The sequence below is a fragment of the Coenobita brevimanus genome, chromosome 86, assembly GCF_032717465.1.
Source record: "Coenobita brevimanus isolate Jiangsu-jjx chromosome 86, ASM3271746v2, whole genome shotgun sequence".
In the NCBI taxonomy this organism is placed as follows: Eukaryota; Metazoa; Arthropoda; class Malacostraca; order Decapoda; family Coenobitidae; genus Coenobita; species Coenobita brevimanus.
In genome coordinates this window covers 28,098,391-28,120,399 of record NC_137039.1, presented here as the reverse complement: position 1 = coordinate 28,120,399, position 22,009 = coordinate 28,098,391, and the positions used below count along the sequence as shown (strand labels likewise).

At 39.5% G+C, this 22,009-nt stretch overlaps 1 protein-coding gene across 1 annotated transcript in view; it reads right to left on the bottom strand.

Moving 5' to 3' along the window:
* Positions 1-22,009, bottom strand: part of LOC145410797 (uncharacterized) — an 87,593-nt gene that overhangs the window by 38,827 nt on the left and 26,757 nt on the right. Inside the window, exons 5-9 of the mRNA XM_080280910.1 lie at positions 15,326-15,480; positions 13,233-13,361; positions 11,384-11,495; positions 7,991-8,180; positions 6,853-6,920 (exon numbers count right to left, since the gene is read on the bottom strand). Of these exons, the coding sequence (XP_080137036.1) occupies positions 6,853-6,920; positions 7,991-8,180; positions 11,384-11,495; positions 13,233-13,361; positions 15,326-15,480 (654 nt within the window). The remainder of the gene's footprint in view (positions 1-6,852; positions 6,921-7,990; positions 8,181-11,383; positions 11,496-13,232; positions 13,362-15,325; positions 15,481-22,009) is intronic.

Sequence of the window (22,009 nt, the reverse complement as noted above, 5' to 3'; positions counted from 1 at the left end):
TGCATGCACACACACACAAAAAGGAAAACCATGTGTTACAAATCTAAAAGCTACTATGACAGAGTTACAGAAACATTACAGAAAAAAGAGGGACAGGTGGACAGTATTTATTTAGATTTAAAGAAAGCATCTGACAATGTATCGTACCAAAGACTTTTATGGAAACTGTACCATCAAGGAGGAATCCAAGGTAATCTGTTCTGTCGGATGCAGTATTTTCTTAGAAAAAGGGAAATGAGAATAGTACTAAGGGGTAATTACTCATCATGGAGGGAAGTGACTAGCAGTGTTCCACAGGGCTCAGTGCTGACACCAATTGTTTTTAGTACATATAAATGATATAGACAGGAACACTGGAAATACAAGCTACCTAAATATGTTTGCTGATGATGCAAAAAGACAATGGAGAATTATAAACACAGACTCTTGCAGAGACCTATAAAAAGAATTAAATAACTTCATGAGTGGTGCAATAGATGGCAAATGGAATTCAATGTGGACAAATGCCATGTAATTAAGTTTGGTAAAAGTGGAAAAAGACCAGATTGAGATTATAAGCTAGGAAGTTCAACCCTACACATATCAGAAAAGGAGAAGGACCTAGGAGTGATTATCAATAACAGACTACCTCCACCTGACCACATAAATGAGAAGGTACAAAACATGCATGTGCTGCTTGCTAATAAGAGAACAGCATTCACATATATAAATGACGACAAGCTAAGAAAGATAATAACATCATTCATTGGACCAACCCTGGAATATGCATCAATGGTCTAAAATCCTCATCTCAAAAAACACATAGATAAGACTGAAAAAGTACAAAGGGCTGCTACAAGATGGGAACCAAGCTTAAAGGATCTAAGCTATAAAGAAAGACTAGAAAAAATGAACCTACCAACATTATAAGAGAGAAGGAAAATAGTAGACATGATTATGCCATATAAATGCATCTCAGGGAAAGGGAAAATAGACATCAATGAGTAATAACCCATGGGAGGCATTAGCAAGAGGACACTGCAAAAAACTGCCTAAATGGAGAGGTGACAAAAAGACGTAGGAAATTCAGTTTCCCAAATAGGGCAATTAATCAGTGGAGTGCACTACCAAATAAAATAGTGTGTGCCAAAACTATTCATAAATGTTAGGATATGTATGATAAAAATGGTTTAATATACAGGACAGTACAAACTTGACTCATTCCTGTAAAGATACAATTAGGTAGGACACACACACACACCACACACACACACACACACACACACACACAGACACACACACACACACACAAACACTGCTACATCAAATCATGAGTCCAAATTGGGAAGATCCATCCACATTCACATTCTTATTCACTTATCTCTTCACACAAACATTTTCCCTTCAGTTTTTCCAAGCCACTTCCAAAGACAGAAATCATTAACACTTTTTATACTTAGTCTTGTCAACTTTGTACAGTACTACACATGCTCTCTCTGTGACATAAAATAAATTCAAATAACTAATCTCATATCTCTGCCTTCATCCATCCATCCATCATTGAATCCTACATTGCCCCATGAGGAGCGTAGGAGCCCGGGGCTAGGCAGTTGGTCCCGACATTTAAGATGAGAGTGACCAGCCTTACTCATCCCTGAGTGGCATTACATGAGCAACCAACCCCAACCAACCCTCGGATATAAACCTTCACCAGCTCAATCCGAATGGAACACAATAATTACCCACAAACGACCAGGCGCCAAAATTTGGTCATATGGTTACCACCCAGAGTAGTAAATGGATTCCTGGTATACAGGAAACCATTTGGCTTGTCACTCAGTGTAGAGTCACCCACAGGCAGAAGGAAGAGGAGAGAATGAAGGAAAGAAAGACAGAAAAGGGAGTGTAGTTACTTGTAGGCAGAAGGACAAGGAAAGAATGAAGGAAAGGGAGACAGAAGAGGATGGAAGGAAAGAAGGATTGAGGAGAGGAAAGGGCAGACACCCGACAGCAGCACTACATCGAGTGAGTGGATTTTTTTTTTTTTTTTTTTTTTTTTGTCCGACTCTGAACATAGGTTTCACAGCCTGCTATCAAGGCCCAGCAGTCCTCCTACATACCATACACCTCTACATGTCACCACTTCGGCGCTAACACCCACCGTCCATATTGAATACATGCTAGGGCTGTCTCATACAGGACTGGTGTATTGGTATTAGCGGGGGTATTTTTATGACATGTCGGCGGGTCTTCTGGTAGATCAGTAAAGCCTGATTTAATGAAATTCAAATCCTTAAACTGTTCCCTGCCCCAGCCGGGATTCGAACCTGGGTTCATTAGGACTGCAGGCCACCTCTCTACCGATTGAGCCACCGCCTCCCCCACCTACCTCTGTCTTCATACTTTTATTTATCCTCTCTTATGACATTTTTATAAGGTGTCTGACACTGGGCAGACTTGACAACCCATTCCCTATGACCCAGGAACCCATGTACACCCAAAAGCACTAATCTCTCCCCCCTAGTAGCCGGAATCACGGCCAGTGAGCAACCATGCAATCAAACAGCCCCTCCCCCAACCCCAGTGTAAAAGTTGTTGAATAGATGTGGAATGGCCAAAGCTGGTGATGTTACAATGTGTCATGACTGTTTTTATAGACAATAAGAACCAGAAGGAGTAAGTATATAAAGGTAGTTAATGTGTAATACTGTGCTGTTATCCACAACGTATGAGAAAGACACGAAAATGAAAGAAGACTAACAATGTACTGTATTACGTGTTATTGTCTACATACTTACATTCAGTATTATAATGTTACAAATCAGTATAATATAGTGAACAGCATCTGTTGAAAGATATTTTGATGCCTTTTCTCATCCATTCTCACTCCCACCTCCACCACTATTCTCTCTGGGTTCCTGTCTCCACCAAATGTCTCTCTCTCCTCCTTGTCCCCCACTCCCGTCATTTATTAACTAACATAAGCTAAGATAATGATGAAATGATCCATCATGTATTGATAATATTAATATTATCCTACACCTCTGTATTAAGCACCAACAAATCAATAACATACAAACTTCGGTATACCTGCCAACTATATCACCTTGTTGTAGGCTGTTAAGTGACACACACTGCAAGTTGGACCATGTGTTACAAGGACATATGGTTGTTATTCATTAACACACGTTAGGTGTGGTTTTAGGATGTCCATTAATTAATATTAATATAGCAATTTAAGCCTTGCATTATAGACATATAAGGTTTGTTCCTGTTAGTATTAGATGAACAAAACGAATCAGGGATCGGCTCTGACAAACCATAGACTCCCTGCTTTAACAAATATATTCCATCATCATGTCAGAACAGTGACACAATGTCATTCTGTATATGACTGAATGTGGGTCAATCATATACATAATGACATTGTGTCACTGTTATGACAAGAGGACGGAATGTTTTCGTGAAAGCAGAGTTTAAGGTTCGTCAGAGCCGATCCCTGATTCGTTTCGTTTGTTGAATAATGACAAGGACAAACCTTATATGTCTATAACGTAAGGCTTAAATTGCCACGTTAATATTAATTAATGGACGTTCAAAAACCACACCTAACCTGTGTTAATGAATAACAACCATATGTCCTTGTAACACAAGGTCCAACTTGCAGTGTGTTTCACGTAACAGCTTACAACAAGGTGAAATAGTTGGCAGGTATACCAAAGTTTGTATGTTATATATTTGTTGGTGCTTAAAACAGAGGTGTAGGATAATATTAATATTATCAATAAATGAGAGCTCATTTCATCATTATTAGTTTATGTTGGTTAATAAATGACGGGAGTGGGGGACAAGGAGGATAGAGGGAGACGTTTGGTGGAGACAGGAACCCAGAGAGAATAGTGGTGGAGGTGGGAGTGAGAATGGATGAGAAAAGGCATCAAAATATCTTTCAACAGATGCTGTTCACTATATTGTACTGATTTGTAACATTATAATATTGAATGTAAGTATGTACAGTAGACAATAACATGTAATACATTGTTAGTCTTCTTTAATTTTCATGCATTTCTCATATATTGTGGATAACAGCACAGTATTACACATTAAATACCTTTATTTCCTCTCCTCCATCCTTCTTTCCTTCCATCCTCCTCAGTCTTTCCTTGTCCTTCTGCCTACAGGTGACTTTACACTCCCTCTTCCATCTTTCATTCCTTCATTCTTTCCTCTTCGTTCTGCCTGTGGGTGATTCTACACTGAGTGATAAGCCAAATGGTTTCCTGTACACCAGGAAACCATTTACTATGCTGGGTGGTAACCATATAATCAAATTTTGGCACCTGGTGGTTTAGTGGGTAATTATTGCGCTCCAATCGGATTGAGCCAGGATAGGTTTATATCCAAGGGATGGTTGGGGTTTATTGCTCATGTAATGCCACTCAGTGATGAGTGAGGGTGGTCACTCTCATCTTACATGTCAAGACCAACTGCCTAGTCCCGGGCTCCTACGTTCCTCATGGGGCAATGTAGGATTGGATGATGGATGGATGGATATACTTACCCCTTCTGGTTCTGACTGTCTATGAAAACAATCATGACACATTGTAACATCACCAGCTTTGGCCACTCTACAACTATTCAACCACGATTACACTGGGGTTGGGGGAGGGGCGATGCGTGTGAGCTGTTCGATCACCTGGTCGCTCACTGGCCGTAACTCCGGCTACTAGGGGGGAGAAATCAGTGCTTTCGGGTGTACAATACCACATGACTTCACAAGTCATCACTTCAGTGCTAATACCAACCATCCATACTGAATATATACTTGGACTGTCTTCTTTATGACTGGTGTAAAAGCATAACCCGGGATATTTTTACAAAACATAAGAAGGTCTTGTGGCTGATGAGTAAAGTCTGTTTTAGTGAAACTCAAATCATCAAACTGTGGTCTGCCTTGAAGCCTGAAATTGAAACTCATGCCTTTTTGGTTAACACAACACTTCTACGTACATCTGACTAATTTAATCACTATTCATTCAATCATCCTCTAATCCAGTGTTGCCCCTGAGGAGCGCAGGAACCCGGGGTTAGGGAAATTGGTCCTGACGTTTAAGATGAGAGTGGCCAGCCTCACTCATTCCTGAGTGACGTTACATGAGCAGTAAACACCAACCACCCATTGGATATAAACCTGCACCGACTCAATCTGATTGGAGCACCTTAGTCACCCACTAAAACACCAGGTGCCATAATCTGGTTACATGGGTACCACCTGGCATAATAAATGGTTTCCTGGTGTACAGGAAACCATCTGGCTTGTCACTCAGTGTAGTGTCACCCATAGACAGAAGGAAGAGGAAAGAATGAAGGAAAGAAAGACAGAAGAGGAAGGAAGGAAGGAAGAGAGGAAAGGGCAGGCACCGGAAAGCAGCACTACATCAAATGAATGAATGGCGAGCGCCTCCACCTACCACATATACAATAGTATACTTTCCACTCACTCTGGGTACAAGTTACATTTTAAACCTTTTAGCTACGGGATCTTACCTCAGCTGAACAAAGCTGTCTGGCCTTGTTTAAAAAAAAGCCTAAGGAGACCACTAATGACATTACAGCTTCAACTTCCTTTGGCCCAATGGTTTCTTATAAGCTGCATAACATCATCTGGCCTTAACTAAAAAATAAATATCAGTAAATCCCTATGCTAAACACATTAAATGAGGGACAGTTCTTTAGATGTCAAATGAAACAATAGTTCCCGCAACTGTCAACCAATACTGAATTGTGCAGTTAGGGAGGGACACTTGGCAGTTTCAGATGCCTTCACTGAAGACATCCTCTAAATTCATATCAATTTCAAACTCTTCACTACAATGATACATCTTTATTTCATTCTTGCTGACTTTAAGTAAAAAAATAAAAAATAAAATAAAATAAGTCTACAAGAGTTAATGAAACCAATCTATAATCCCCCCATCCCTGGGTTCAAAATATCTATCCCTCACAATCATCATCACCATCATCCCAACCCAAGGTGACAGAAATTGTGAAGAGAGCAGGAATAAAATGAATAATTCTGTACATCATCAGATTTAATGGGAAAAAAAAAAATGCATCCTTTACACAACAAGGTAGAGTTAACCCTGACAGTCCAAAGATATTTAATATTATACTGCAAACTCAACATGAAGCTTTAGGGAGTGGGGGATGGAAAAGTAAACTGGTAAGAGAGGCAGAAGAGGATGATAAATGATTCAGAGAGCTGTTGTTGCTCAACCCCAGTCTGTCTGATTGAGCAAACCTGTGATTAAGATATGTGAAAAATAAACCACTATACCCTGGAAGTTGTACATTCATGGTCACCCCAACTGGAGATTCCCAGGAGGGAGCTAGGCATTGGAGATGATGATGATGATGATCATGATGATGATGATGATGGTGGTGGGAGACAGGTTGTTTGAACTAGTGGGTTTAGATATTATGGTCTTAATTAACCTCTTCACTACGAGAAGGCTCTACAAAACTCAATGATATTATATAGTAACATAAAGAATAAAATATAAAACATATCACCATGGGTAATGGGTTACGCACCATAGCATGAAAGAAAGTCAACTCCCTCATACCGTTTACAGATTTTTATAATCTATTCTTGGTAACTCTCAACTATTCCACTTAGGACAGACATCTTGTGGAGAAAGGGTTAATGAAAGCAAAATCAAACTCCAAAGTTCAAAAAGTCTCTCCTGTTCTAAATATAATTATCTGGAGGTAGTGGGCATATAACAAAATACTGTACATCATCAGACTGAAGGGGGTGAAGTTACCTTGCACATCTCAAGACACTGAGACAAAGAAAGAATCATAACCAACCTGTATGTGTGCGCAGGTGGACTGTGAGTTGTGAGCCATCACGAGCACTGTATGGGCACAACTGACACCTGCAAGGATACAATAACCACTGGGACCATTACTCATCAATATACCACTCTACCTCAATATAATCTGTACCTTTAATCTTTAATTTACCACCCTATATACTAGGTTCTCAATATAATCTGTACCACCACTCTATAATTTACACTTTGTAAAGTAAGTTCTCAATATAATCTGTACCATTATTCTTTAATTTACCACTCCAAACAGTATGCTCTCTATATATGATGGGGTTGTGTTCCATAATATCGCAACACTTTACATACAAATGCCATTGTAAATTGGTCAATCAACTTCCTAGGCAGCAATGGAACATTAACTAGGCATATTTCTTACTTAATGAGGATTGAACAGCAAGGAAGAAAGTATCCTTACTTCCTCTTCTATCTTCCTTTCCTTCATTCTTTCCTCTTCCTTCTGTCTATGGGTGACTTTATAGTGAGTGACAAGCCAAACGATTTCCTGTACACATGGAAACCATTTACTATGCTGGGTGGTAACCATATAACCAATTTATGGCACCTGGTGGTTTAGTGAGTAATTATGGCCTGCCAATTGGCTTGAGCCAGTGCAGGTTTATAACCTAGGGGTGGATGGGGTTCATTGCTCATGTAATGCCACTAAAAGATGAGTGAATCTGGTCACTCTTATCATAAATGTCAAAACCAACTTGCCTAGCCCTGGGCTCTTACACTCCTAATGGTGCAACATAGGATTGGATGGTGGATGTATGAATGGAAGAAAGTAGGAAAGGACTACTTATAAAAAGAAATGTCTGTAACTCACATATTCTGTACTGAATCCTGTACAAGTTTTCCTTGAAGCTACTGTACTGTCTTGTTTTCAAATTCAATTAAGAGAAGAACATGTTTCAGCATGAAATACCACATTTTCAAATAAGAAAAAAGGGAAGTGCATTATCTTATTTTTTCTGTATTCAGGACTTAAGGCAGGCTATTAACCAAACCATGCAGCTACACACAACCTAATTAACAAAACACAAATGGTACCAAGCCACACCAAACCCATCTATCTGTCCCTACCTGATCAAATACAAGAACATCCCAAGTCAAACCTGTAAGGACGCTCGTTGGTGTGTGTCCTCATATGCTTGCGTAGACTGCCTGAGTCTATGGCACGGTACTGACACCCAGTCTCTGTACACCAGTAGGGTCGCACATTGGAGTGGATGCGGGAGTGCACCTTCAGTTTGTCACCACGGGAGAAGCTCGTCCCACATTCTTCACATTGGTATGGCTTTTCTCCTGGTGGTCATGGATTTACTGTACAGTACAACAGTCAGGAAATGTTAAAGAACAAAGGACCTTCTGGTTGTATTAGTGTAGTGGACCCTAGTGTTAGTAGAACAAAGAAACTACAACACTGTTTCTTTTAATGACATGATACAGCATTAAATATAAAGTTTATGAAAAATCACTCTTGCTTAATGATAGCTACAAAAAAGTTACACTAGTGCAGCAAATATCTTTTTCTAAATTTTAGAAAGTAAGTTCAAAAAAAACTTGTCAACTATTCCCTAACATTAAAATGTAAAACAAATTGTTTTAAATTCTTCATCATCATCCAAACCCAATTCCCATCTACAAGATGGGATGAGGCAAGATCCAGAATCACAGAAAGAAAACTATCAAATGGCATATCTAGTGGAACAGACCACACATTCATTAAACATCATTCAATCCTTTGAAATCCTGGCTCCACATCATGGCACAATCACTTTCCCCCATCCCCCCACACATGCTCTTCTCACATACCTGTCACATGACCATTTCATCAACTACAATATCAAGTTCAGAAAGTGGTTTCATCCCTTTATATATATATATATACAGTTTTACACCGTGTCCCCTTTTTTCGATATGGGTTACAGCATTGCCCCTGGGTAGAGGACTTTTGTTTGGGAGTGTGTAGCACTTCATGACCAGATGCCCTTCCTGATGTCTACAAATGACAGTTGGGTGGACTCGAGCCTCCGACCCTTTGGTCAGAGTGCTCTAACCCATTAAGCCATGGCTGCTACAACCAGCTGGGTGACAAGATAGAGCTACCTCTCCTGGCAGGGCAGCTTACCCGGATGCAGTGCAAACTCATGACTCTTCGGTCTCGAGTCAGGCACTCTACCACTGAGCCCCCATGCCATGTGTATTCTTATACAAACTTCATCCATATATTTCAATCCTTTATCAAATCCTTACTAACTCACATTAATATACAATAAACATCCATCTTCTTTGTCTACCATGCCTCTTCCCACATTTAAACTCATATACACTCTTATCATCTTATCAACAGAGATGCTCTCTCTACATGACCATAATTCCAAAGTGCACTCTTGTCTAAGCTCTGATCATTTTCTTACCTTCAAGAATCTCCGTGTTTCTTAATCCAGCTGTCCAATCCACATACTGTACTGTACATTCCTTAATAATCCCATTCCCACTGAGCTTATCCCTGACTTTTCACATTCATGTCATACCAGTTTCAAACCCATAAATTAAAATAGGCACTAAAACAACCTCATGCACTCCTCTTATGGCCTCCATACTCAGTCTTTTATTTCATTATTACAGCTTTCACAGCACCAGAATCCTTTCTCCCCTCACCAAATAAACACTGGTGATTGTAAGCAATGAGCTTTTCATATAAATGCTAATGATTATTATTACAGCTATAACCATCCACTCACTCGATGCAGTGCTGCTCTCGGGTGTCTGCCCTTTCCTCTCTTCCATCCTTCTTTCCTTCCATCCTCTTCTGTCTTTCTTTCCTTTATTCTTTTCTTGTCCTTCTGCCTATGGGTGACTTTACACTCATTCTTCTATCTTTCTTTCCTTCATTCTTTCAGTTTCCTACTGCCTGTGAGTGACTCTACACTGAGTGACAAGCCAAATGGCTTCCTGTACACCAGGAAACCATTTACTATGCTGGGTGGTAACCATATAGCCAAATTTTGGCACCTGGTGGTTTAGTGGGTAATTACTGCACTTCAGTCGGATTAAGCCGGTGAAGGTTTATATGCAAGGGGTGGTTGGGGTTGAGTGCTCATGTAATGCCACTCAGGGAGTGAGGCTGGTCACTCTCATCTTAAATGTCGAGACCAACTGCCTAGCCCCGGGCTCCTACGCTCCTCATGGGGCAATGTAGGATCGGATGACGGATGGATGGACTAGAATGGCAATCAGTAGAGCACATACCTCTGCCAAAGCCCAACATGCAGTTCCTTTTAATTCAATCAAGTCAAATCCAATATGGAAAAAGACTACCCCCCATAAGATTATATTTAAATCTGCTAGATCCGGAATTTATAATGGATCTGCGCCAAACTTTACACATTCGCAGATATACCAACATCTTAAATATGCCTGATTTTTTTTATCAAGATCCATGCAATATTCACTGAAAAATTTACAAAATGTCAAAAACCGCCCTATCTCACAATGTTACAGAAAGTGAAAAAAAATTCCAGGATCCGCACCTTTATACAGATCTGCATCAAAATTTAATGGAGTCTATTCTGGGCCAAGGCCCATTCTTCTACCAAGCTTCGTGGAAATCCATCCAGTAGTTTTTGTGTAATCTTGCTCAGAAACCAACCAACAAACAAACGGACGAGGGTGAAACATAACCTCCTTGGCGGAGGTAAAAATATCACAGATATATACCAAGAAGTGGTGCCAAGACACAGCAAACCTGTTCCCAGCAGTCATTTTAGTACTGATGTATAAACACAACAGGATATCTAGTCAAACATGTCACATATCAAATCTGGAGTAAATTGGGTGAAAATTTACGAATTTATGCCCATTTGAAATTTTAGGCCAGACCCACCTGACAATGACCCCCCTACTGCTAACTGGGAGGTGACCCCCTTAATATAATAAGGCATGTTATAGGATGCAGATTTGAAAGATGCATCTTTAGGTTTTGGTTTCATGTTTATATGACCAAAAAGGTAGGAATTATGGCGAAGAAACAATTTTTACCAATTCCTGTTTTTTCATATTTTGGGGGCCTACAGCCTGGGCCTTGGCCCAATTTGGCTCAAAATTTTATCAGGTGATCAGAAGGTCATAGCCCATCATCCCTGTAATTTTAGTCAAAAATCACACCAGTAGCTTTCATGTTAAGTTATTAACAGATAGACAGACATACAGACAGACAAATCGAGTGAAAACAATAACTGTCCCCGAGCCCCTCCTGGACAGGGACGGGTAATACCTGTCCCCGAGCCCTTCCTGGGCAGGGACAGGTAATACCTGTCCCTGAGCCCTTCCTGGGCAGGGACGGGCAAAACCTGTCCCCGAGCCCCTCTAGGGCAGGGATGGGTAATTACTGTTTGGTATCAGTATTTATAAAGGTGAATACACGTACAGAATAAACTTGTGTAGAGAAAGAGTGAGAAAAAAGTGTAATTTTCCTACAGCAGTAGTGTATAATTTTTGCTTACCTGTATGTTTCCTAATATGTCTGTTCAAATCTTTATTGTGATATGTGGAGAAATTACAGTCCTTCACTGGGCATGTCTTCTCTTTATGAATACCATCATGAACAACCAATCTCTGTACAGAAAAAAATGTCCAATGAATATACGTCAAGTGAAGAATTAACTACAGTATAAAGAGGATAACCAGAACATCAATACAATTTCATACATAATTACACTGTACAGTATATACAGTACTGGTACCTAATTCTTCTTCAATAAATGGAAAATACAACTACCAGTAGTAAATAGCAAAAAGTGCTGTGTGCATGTATGAGTCTATGGACATTTAATATGAATAATACAACACGGTACTCCCTTACTATCGATGGGATGTTTTTCAATGGTTTCAATTACAGACAGATTCTTTCAGCCAGGAATTATTTACGGTTTATTTCCAAGGCAGGGGGAAAAAAAAAAAAAATTGTTCTGCTCTTTCCGCACAACACCACTGGCAACATCTCACCAACCCACATCTCACTCTCACTTTTAATAAATAACAAAATATTTTTAATGCCTTTAGCTCCTTCTGTGGAAAATATAAAAAGATTACATATACAAGCATGCAAGCAGTGCCACCCTGTCTCCTTTGTACTCCTTAGCTATGCAGCTAGTCACCTGCTTTTGGCTTTACTTAATTCCATATATGCATCTCATTTTCTATTCTATCTATCTATCTATTGCCAGACGCCTCAATCCCGTTTGGGGTGGCCACAAACAAATCGCCTCCACGCCGCCCTGTCCCCCGCCATTTCACTGCCCTGGTCCCAGCTCACACACCCCTCTCTCATATACCTCTCCACCCCATCCCTTTTCATTTTTAATAAATAGCAAAATATTCTTAATGCCTGCAACTCCTTCTGTGAACAATAATACAACGTTTATGTAAACAAGCAAGGAAGAGGTGCCAGCCTGTTTCAGTACTGACAGGATCTACATATCGGCAGCATATGCTGTATTAGGAATATAACCCCCATCGATAACAAAGGAGACCTGCATGTAAAAAGAGCCAATTCAGTAGCTACTAGCCCAATTGGGGCAAAGAGGATCTGGGTTAGCTTATCATGGTCAACAATATTTAAGTGCACAAAGCCAACTTACCAGTACGCCCCTGGTAGCATTACATTTCTGAAAACCCCATCTTCTCTGTGATACTATAACCACTGCATGCAAAGCAAGACCATTACTTTAAAGGGCAGATTCTACCATCAAACCACCCCAGTTCACTGTTACTATACATGAAAATGGCATCTACATAGTACCAATACAATGAAGTAGCCACAGTGGCTCAGATATATTGTCTGCTTTGAGTCTGAATGCACCTTGAGATGCAGCTCAAAATTCATGCATATCAGATTAATAAATGAGTGCCTCTGAGTATGTCTTTATATAAGCTATCATAAATCTGCATCCTGCTGGCTCATATCAATGACAATTATGGACTCTTAACAACAATTAAATGGCCAGGATATAGTTTTTTTATTTTCATCTGCACCATTCTCGTTAAAGACATTCCTTCGTAATTTGGCTGGCAGAGATAAAATAGTTAATTCTGTAAACATCCCTTCCAGCAGAGGTTCAGTCCTACATTAAACCTTATACATCCCAACAAACATACAATGTACTCTCACTACATAATTCATATAACAAAAGCAAAAGTAATGAAATACAAGTAACATGTTAAGTCCTGCTACACAGCTTGTGCTTCATTTAACGTTATCTATCATCACAATTAACAAAGTCTAATGGATGGTTAGTCCATAAGAAAATATATATCATGAGAAAAAAAAAAAAAAAATCCACTTCAGCCTACCTCTTTTGGACATACTGGGAGGATATTGGCTTTTGAGTCGACATTCATGGCTGCTGGGTCTGGTGTGGAAGGTTTACTATAGCGACGTCCAGGCACAGAACCTCGCACTCCACTACCAAGAGAGTCAACCTGAAATGAGCAGCATTATTATTACCTGCCTTGCTACCTCTATTGCCATCATTCACACTCCACCACTAAGAAAGTAAACCTGAATCAAGAAGCATTATTATTGTTATTATTATTATCTGCCAAGCAATCTCTCATGATTGTGTACAGTGTAGATGGTGAGCTGCTAGGTGTCATCAAGAGTTTTTATAATGTCAGCGAGGCATATGTAAGGGTAAATGAGCATTTAAGTGAATTGTTCACAATCAATGTAGGTGTATGACAAAGTTGTGTGATATCCCCATGGTTGCTCAATATATACATGGATGGGGCGATGAGAGATGTAAAAACATGAGTGCTGTAATGGAGAGAGGGACGGTGATGGTAATGAATGGTGATGGATTGAATATCTCAAATTTGTTGCATGCTGATGATGCAGTGTTACTTGCAAATACCGGAAAAGAGCTTGATAGACTAGTGCAGAGTTTTGTAGATGTCTGTGAGTGAGAGGGTTCAAATACCTGGGTACAGTAATAGAAAAGAGGAAGATGTGGAAAAGAAGTGGAAAGTACAGTGACACAAGGAAGGAAAATAGCTGGTGCTATGAAGGCCTTGATAAGAAACAAAGGCTTGAATGTTGCAGCTTCACGAGGCTTACATGAAGGAGTGTTAGTGCCAACTTTAACATAAGAATGTGAGACTATGGTGTGGCATGAAAATGAAAAGTCAAGAGTAAGAGCAGTGGAGATGGGACGGCTGAGGAATGTATGTGAAGTACAGAGAGTGGATAGGATACAGAACAATGTGATTCGTGAATGATGCGGAGTGAGGAAGTCTGTGGACATCAGAATTGAAGAGAGTGTATTGCGATGGTTTGGTCATGTGTAAAGCATAGATGGCAATAGAGTAGTAAAAAAGGTATAACTGAGAGAATCTGAAGGAGGGAGGAGGTGAAGTGGTCCAAGAAGAAGGCGGAGCGATAAGGTGGATGAGTGTGCACGGAAGAAAGCTATGGAAGTTAGTGAGGATAAGATACTGACAAGAAACGGAGCTGGAAGGACGAATTTTGTGCAGAGAAGCACACAACCAAGGATCTGGCACCCCCTTTTTAATGTGACAGCATTTTGACTGGCTCTATCAGATAGGTAAGGTATATGTGAGGCTACAGAACGTGGTGAAATTTTGGGAGGCCTATCTGATGAAGCCAAGATTTTGAGGGCTTGAATTGTAAGGGAATGGATGCGTGGCCCACTGAATCGGAAAAACTTCTGCTGTCTGGATGTTGCTACTCCGCATCCTGCTCCAGGGTGGGAGAGGAGATCCAGATGATGATGATGATGATGATGACCCTTACTATCATTCTGTCACACTAAACAAGCAGGGGAAAAGCAAGTGCAGTAGAACCAAAATAATAAAGACACATAGAAAAGGCAATCCAATGGAAATGTATCATACAGCAACAGATTTTATGCTCCACAAGAAATATGGCATGTCTATATACCACTCAGAGACTCAGTGGCTTTCTGCTGAACTAGGGGGATTCTCAAGGAAGGTGGACACCTCTAAAATTCTCACATTGTGCAAGGTGACTTTACATGAACAATAAAGTTCAGGTTCAGCCTTTGTTTCGTCTACCAATGGTGGTCGTAAAAGCAGCAAAAGCTAATCTTCACCATGTCAGTAGTCTTCCAGCAAACATGATAAAAATTCACCTCTGAGATTTCTGCACTGGAAACAGATTTACTGTACAGCAATTCCTTTACCAAACATTCAAGAACAAGGCCAGTACAAGAGGTCTTCACAACAGAAATGAATGTGTTCTAAAATATCAAAGAGTTTACAAACCACTGGTACTGTAAATTGAATGTGACTGGAAAATTAGTTTTACAGGTAAACTGGAACTTTAATAGGCAACTTTTCTGTAATTTACTGAAGATCTGACAGCATAAATAAATGTCAAAAATGTGCAACTTATCATATGAACTTACTGAAGTAGACTGGTGGTGATGGTGATGGAGGGGAAGATGAATGGTTTGATGCTGGGGCTGTGCAGTAGTAGTGGTGGTAGTAGCAGTACAAGCCAGGTCACCCTCACTTCCACTTGGCAGCACCACACTTGTCATCAGGTGTTCACTCACCACACCTGCCACAGCAACATGATAGATCAGATGCTATATTAACACTTGCAAGACATGAAACACTAAATGATGTACACACTCCCCCCTCCTTTTCTTCATTTTTCTTCAACTTCACTACATGTGATGGCTCTTCTCTCCACTACATGTGGTGGCTCTCCTATCAATCGTTTTAGCTGGATCTTTAAGAAACGCTTATCTACTCAGCCTGTTATGTCTCATAGACCCATTGGCCACTGATACTGCTGTTTTTGGCTGCAAAGCAGCCGAGTTACCATATTTCAACTCCTCACCAGAACAAGATAATAGCAGCTACAAGGGTGTTACAGGTGTCTATCTGCAGATGACAAAATGTAGTTCTTTATCACGGTCTTAGCTTTTTAGAGTACCTCTTTCATTAAAGAAAGAAAATTAGTTACACTTGTTCACTGCTTAACCACTGGGCTACAATAAACATCAGTCCTACAACTCCTGCTGGCATGGCAATAAGGCAGATTTTGTGACTCTTGCAAAAAGGTGTCAAAAGTACATTAGCATCTCGGATATGGCACAGTAGCATCTACCCATAAAATATTTTTGCTCAGTTCAACATACGTATATAGTTACTTTAGTTGGAAGCTCCCTAGTTGGCAGGACATTGACAACTCCTGGAGCATGACAGGGTATTATCTGAGGCTGATTGAAGTGCCAATTGACCTGTAATACACCACAAAATATGCATGTTGCTCTGCTTTCTGATACTGTACAGGTATGGCACTGCAGCTAGCTTCCCTTCCTACTTCTCTTCCTTTATCCTCTGTCAACTTTGCTTTCTGTTTCAGCATCAAGAACAGGTCTTTCTAAACAAACTGGAGCTTCTTCAAAGGGTGCTACCACAATCAACAGGTAAGGAATACATGAAACTTTGCTCATGAGAGCTGCCAATCCTATGCCTCTAGGGTAAGGCTTGGGGATGGGGATGAGAGACGAGACTTCCTATGCCCAAAGAACTGTGATGCTGCTGCTCTTTCCAAATCTTTATGGTACAATGTTAAAAATCTTACTCATGTAAGGTATGTCACATACCATATGACCAAACTCACATGAGGTATATGCACCCAACATACAGTCTTCCAATATTTGATATTTCACTTTAATGATTGCCAATATTATCACCCTATTCCAGTACATGACTGTTCCCCTCTAGTTTTCATGATCGCCTAGGTGGAGAAACATCATGACTGGCACAGAACCCATCTGGTACAATACTGCTCTTTGAGATCTGTCCATGGCAATGCTGAATGATAATTAACATTTTTTATCCATAAAGTGAGAATAACTAATTGATATGTGTGAACAATACTGTAATAAAAAAGTACAGAGACTTCTTAACAGCAGGAAATGAGCACGTACAGTAGGGTTATAACTTTTTTACAGCCTTATGTCCCTGTACCTCAATTTGATGAACTTTTGCTTAAAAACAAAGAAAAAAGCCCTTATTCCTATCAGTTTTAAAATAAGGTCACCCCAAAATAAAAAATTCAATTTTTGCAAGTGTATATTTACATGTATAATAAAATATACTATATATATATATATATATACACAAATACATTAATACTTAAAATCACTGTTTATTACCTAGAATAAATCTAAGTTGCAGTTTGGTTTTGTTTCTGCAGGCAACATAAAGTTTCTGTATCACTCTGATTGCACATAACGTCTTGGTGTCTTGAGTAAGGATGGCTCCTGCTTCCAGTGATTTTGCAATGAGTTTAGTGCTTATTCGTAAGGTTTCAGTATTTCTGACAAGTTCTTCAAGTCATTTCCATTGTACATCTGATTAGTAAACCAGTACCCTGCCCATTTGTACAAAATGAATCTGCATAATTTCTCCAAAGTCTTCCTTGTTGTAGGTATAAGAATGAATACAAGGACTGCGAGAACTGGTCTTGAATTCCACCTCGTATTACTGATATTAGGAATTTTGCCCTTTTCCTTCAAAGAATCTAAACACTCATGTTAAATGGTACAAAAACTTCATGTCATCTCTCCATCTGACTTATCGAGGATCTCTTCTGTTCCATTAACAAACTGTGATTTTAGTTTTTCATAATTCTTTATCAGTTGAGACACAAATGGATATTCGATGTCCGGAGAATTGGTGCTAGCGCCAAGTTCTTCTTTTTATGTAGTACTACCTGGTACTCATTTTAATTAATCCACTTTCCATTGAAATGTAAAAACCATGTTTCCAACTGTAACTTTTCAATCATTTCCTCCTTCAGTGTAGAAGCCTCTTTGTATACCGACTTGTAAATTGCTGCTTGACTTGGAGCTGAAATGTCAATACTATCATGTGACAACTGTCTGCATATTTTGGCAGCTTTATTTGTCGATACCCCAGCAGATGCCACCAAGTTAGTTGCAACTTTACTTCTGTTGTGTTTTCTGGTTGGTGGATGATTAGTCTCATCTTCATCCTTATATTTGCTGTCATCAGATTCAGTGCAACTACCACTAGATGAAAGATTATAAGATGTTGATGGTAATACAGGTTTATCAGGCAGTTTTCGTCTTTTTGAAGGGGAAATGGCTTCCTTACTTGCAACTTGACCTGCTGAATACCCCACTTCTCCTTTGGTTTGCACTTGTGAGAGGAAGAGTTGTTTATCTTCAGTGGATAACCACAGACCATTTACTTTTGTGATATCAAAAATTTGACTCAGGGCATCATATTTTCCCCTCTTGACACATTCATCGTAAGAGTTTAGCACCCTGTCAGCTTTGCTTGTATTGCTTGATCTGAAACAAGTGGAAAATTCAATTTATTCTCCCATAATTCTGTAACTTCTTTGGAAATTTCAACTATTCATTTTTTTCTGAATCTGATTTTTGTTCCAAGAAACTGGTAACATCCAACAACCTGCATTTGGTTTGGCATTCTACATTTTTCTTCTAATGAAGATTCTTCTAAAGACACAATTCCTCTTCTTCTATGTGAGTGCTGGAACTGCACCAAATTATTGGTCCTGAGATCCTTGTTCTTCTGTACAATAGTATCACTACTTTTGTGCGACATCATGCTTATCTAGAAAACAAAAATATTTATTATATAACAGTAACACACTAAGCAATTATTCTGCTGACTGTTCACCTGCAAACTGAGAAGATAACAGTTAGATGGTGAAAACTGCGTCCTGTTTTATAATACTGTATTTAGATCATTCTAGAATGTTCCAAACAATGTTAAACCATACTGGAATGTTACAAACTGGTCTAGAAAGTTCTAAACAGTTCTAAAATCTTCTATGCAAGTCTATAAAGTTATAAAAAATCTATGTAAAGATTAAAAAAGTGATAAAATTTGTGTGTGGTAATGTTACATATATATTTTTTATTTGGGGTGACCTTTTTTTAAAACTAAGAGGAATAAGGGCTTTTTCTTTGTTTTTAAACAAAAGTTCATCAATTTATTATACAGGCTACCTTTTATTTGAAAATATATATATATATATATATATATATATATATATATATATATATATAACCCTAATGTACAGTACAGTCTCCCACCAAGACAATCAACTCAAGCCAAAGTGTGCCATAATTATCCTTAATAAAGTCTGTACATTACAATTTCAAATGACTTCGTATTTTGGGGGCTTTGAAGTATAATAAATTGAGTGAGATGTGAACCATAATACAAAAGTATCTAGTTCTCTTGAGTGTTGATCACTGAGCATAAACGCTCCACTAATAAACAATGATTACAACATCCCAGTTCAAAGCTTAGCTTACTGTTAGTGATGGCTATCCTCAGTGCCATCAGTGCATTACAATTCTGAATGACAATCAATATTTTTTGAGCTCTAAAGTGATAAACATTGAGTGATATGTATGCTCTGCAAAGAACTGATCACTGAGTGACAACCAAACATGGTATGTGTGATAATATTACAATGTTACCATGTTTTATGTTTAACAATCTATTTTCAATTGCTTAAACTGGAGTAAAAGTATACTGCGGTGTTTTAGGTAATTATGGAATTAAGGTCAGCTAGTTCTGATTTCTGGTAAGGCTGCGGAAGCGGCAGGAGCAGCAGTAGTAAATCAACACCAGTCTGTCTGGTCAAGCTGCCCCCAGCTGTAGGAAAACAATTGCCCCTGAAGGCTTGTGCGTGCAGTGAACTGATGTTCCCTTGCAGTGCGAGGCATGGGAAAGTGTGTGGAAGTTTAGTTCCTGGATGTACCCCATATTTGTATCACTCCACTCAGTTAGAAGGGGCACCAAAGTAGGCTCCACATCACCCTGTTATTTAGTTATATGGCTACCATGGCTACCACCCAGTGCTGTAAGTGGTTTTCTGGGTTACAGGAAACCATTAAGCTGTCTTTCAGTGTACAGTCACCTAAAGAAGAAGTAGGCAGCACTACATCAATTGAGTGGATGGTGGTTACCAATACTTATCACATGGTAGGGTTAGGTAAAGCCACATATGAGTACCCCTGCTTGGCCACCTGACATATTTCCACTCAACCCATGGTATAACTGTTCCATTTTCCAATATTTTAATTAGCAATCAATTTTTCCCCAAAACAAACCTGGTTATATAACAAGGGGCACCTGTACATCACAGCCAATGGGCTAAAGCCTAAGTCTATCTCTGTACAATTTACTGTACAGTAATATCATTATCCATCCATCCATCCATCATCCAATCCAAAGTTGCCCCATGGGGAGGGTAGGAGCCTGGGACTAGGCAGTTGGTCCTGACATTTAAGATGAGGGTGACCAGCTGCACTCATCCCTGAGTGGCAGTACGTGAGCAATAAACCCCAACCACCCCTTGGATATAAATCTGCACCGGCTCAATCCGATTGGAGCACAATAATTACCCACTAAACCACCAGGCGCCAAAATTTGGTTACAGTATATGGTTACCACCCAGCGTAGTAAATGGTTTCCTGGTGTACAGGAAACCATTTGGCTTGTCACTCAGTGTAGAGTCACCTACAGGCAGAAGGAAGAGGAAAGAATGAAGGAAGGAAAGACGGAAGAGGGAGTGTAAAGTCACTTGTAGGCAGAAGGACGAGGAAAGAATGAAGGAAAGTAGACAGATGGGGATGGAAGGGAAGAAAAATGGAGAAGAGAAAATCATCACCAAATTTCATACATTTACACATGGTGTGAAAATCTTGGATACTAAAGCCTATTCAATACCTTCTGAGAAGAGAAGAGAAAAACCTTAAGCTTTTGAAAGGAGGCACCTGATTGGCTGTCCAAGTGCATTCATTACTAATGATGTATTATGCAAAATTTTTATCACATCTGTTACAATAAGTGTTTCTGATGATGAGATTGCTCACATAAATACATTTAGTATAGTTATTTACACAGATTAACTTAAAAATGAGGCCTTACAAAGTTTATCAGTGGGTCTAGATATGTGGGTAATTTTAAATACAGTAATTCCTCATTTATCTGGACATAATACAGCCAAAGGCATGTGCAGGCAGTGGCAACATCCGGATAATGAATGCTATTCCCCTACCATACCCAGTCCCTACCTAAACCAACCTCCAACCTATACCTAACCTATTTGTACAGTACCTAAGGTTAATTTGGCAGTTTTTTCTGGTCATTCAGGCACATTTAGACATCAAAACACACATAGGAATATCTAAAGTAATGCTAAACACCAACAAAACCATGCAGAAACACCATGGAAAACCAAAAAAACACCCTACCTATACACTTCTGTAAGTACAGTACAGGTTGATGAATGAAGATGTGAAAGAACATTGTGGGGTGGTCGTGGATGTGACTGAGAAAATTAGGAGAAATACACTGAGGTGGTTTGGACATGTGGAGAGAACGGAGAATGAAAGATTGACTAAAAGGGTATAGGAAGGTGAAGTGGGAGGGAGGGAGAGGGAGGGGGAGACCGAGTATGAGGTGGAGGGATGAAGTTGAGAGGTATATGAGGGAGGGGGATGTGAGCTGGGGGGAGGGCAGTCAAATGGTGGGTGACAGAGCGACTTGGAGACATTTTGTCTGCGGCCACCCTTTGCGGGATTAGGGCGTCGAGCTATGGATAGATATTGTACAGTACTTCTCCTTATTTTGGCACTGCAGATCAATTTACAATATTCAGACATCAAAACATACATAGGAACATCCAATGTAATGTTAAACACCAGTAACACAATAAAAAAAATAATAAATAAATAAATAAATAAAAAATAAAACCAAACAATGCCTTACCTATACAATACTGTATGTACAGTACCCCCTCCTAATTTTGGCACTGTTTTTGCTCTCATTCAGCCAGTCCCAAAGAAGGGTGATTACTCCCAACCCTCCAACTATCGTCCAATTGCTTTAACGTCCTGTATTTCAAAAGTTTTGGAGTCAATTCTCAATAGAAAAATTTTAAGGCATCTTTCCTATCACTGCCTTCTTTCTGATCATCAGTATGGGTTCCGTCAGGCACGCTCCACTGGCGATCTTCTCACCTACCTTTCCGACTCCTGGTCATCCTCCTTTTGGGACTT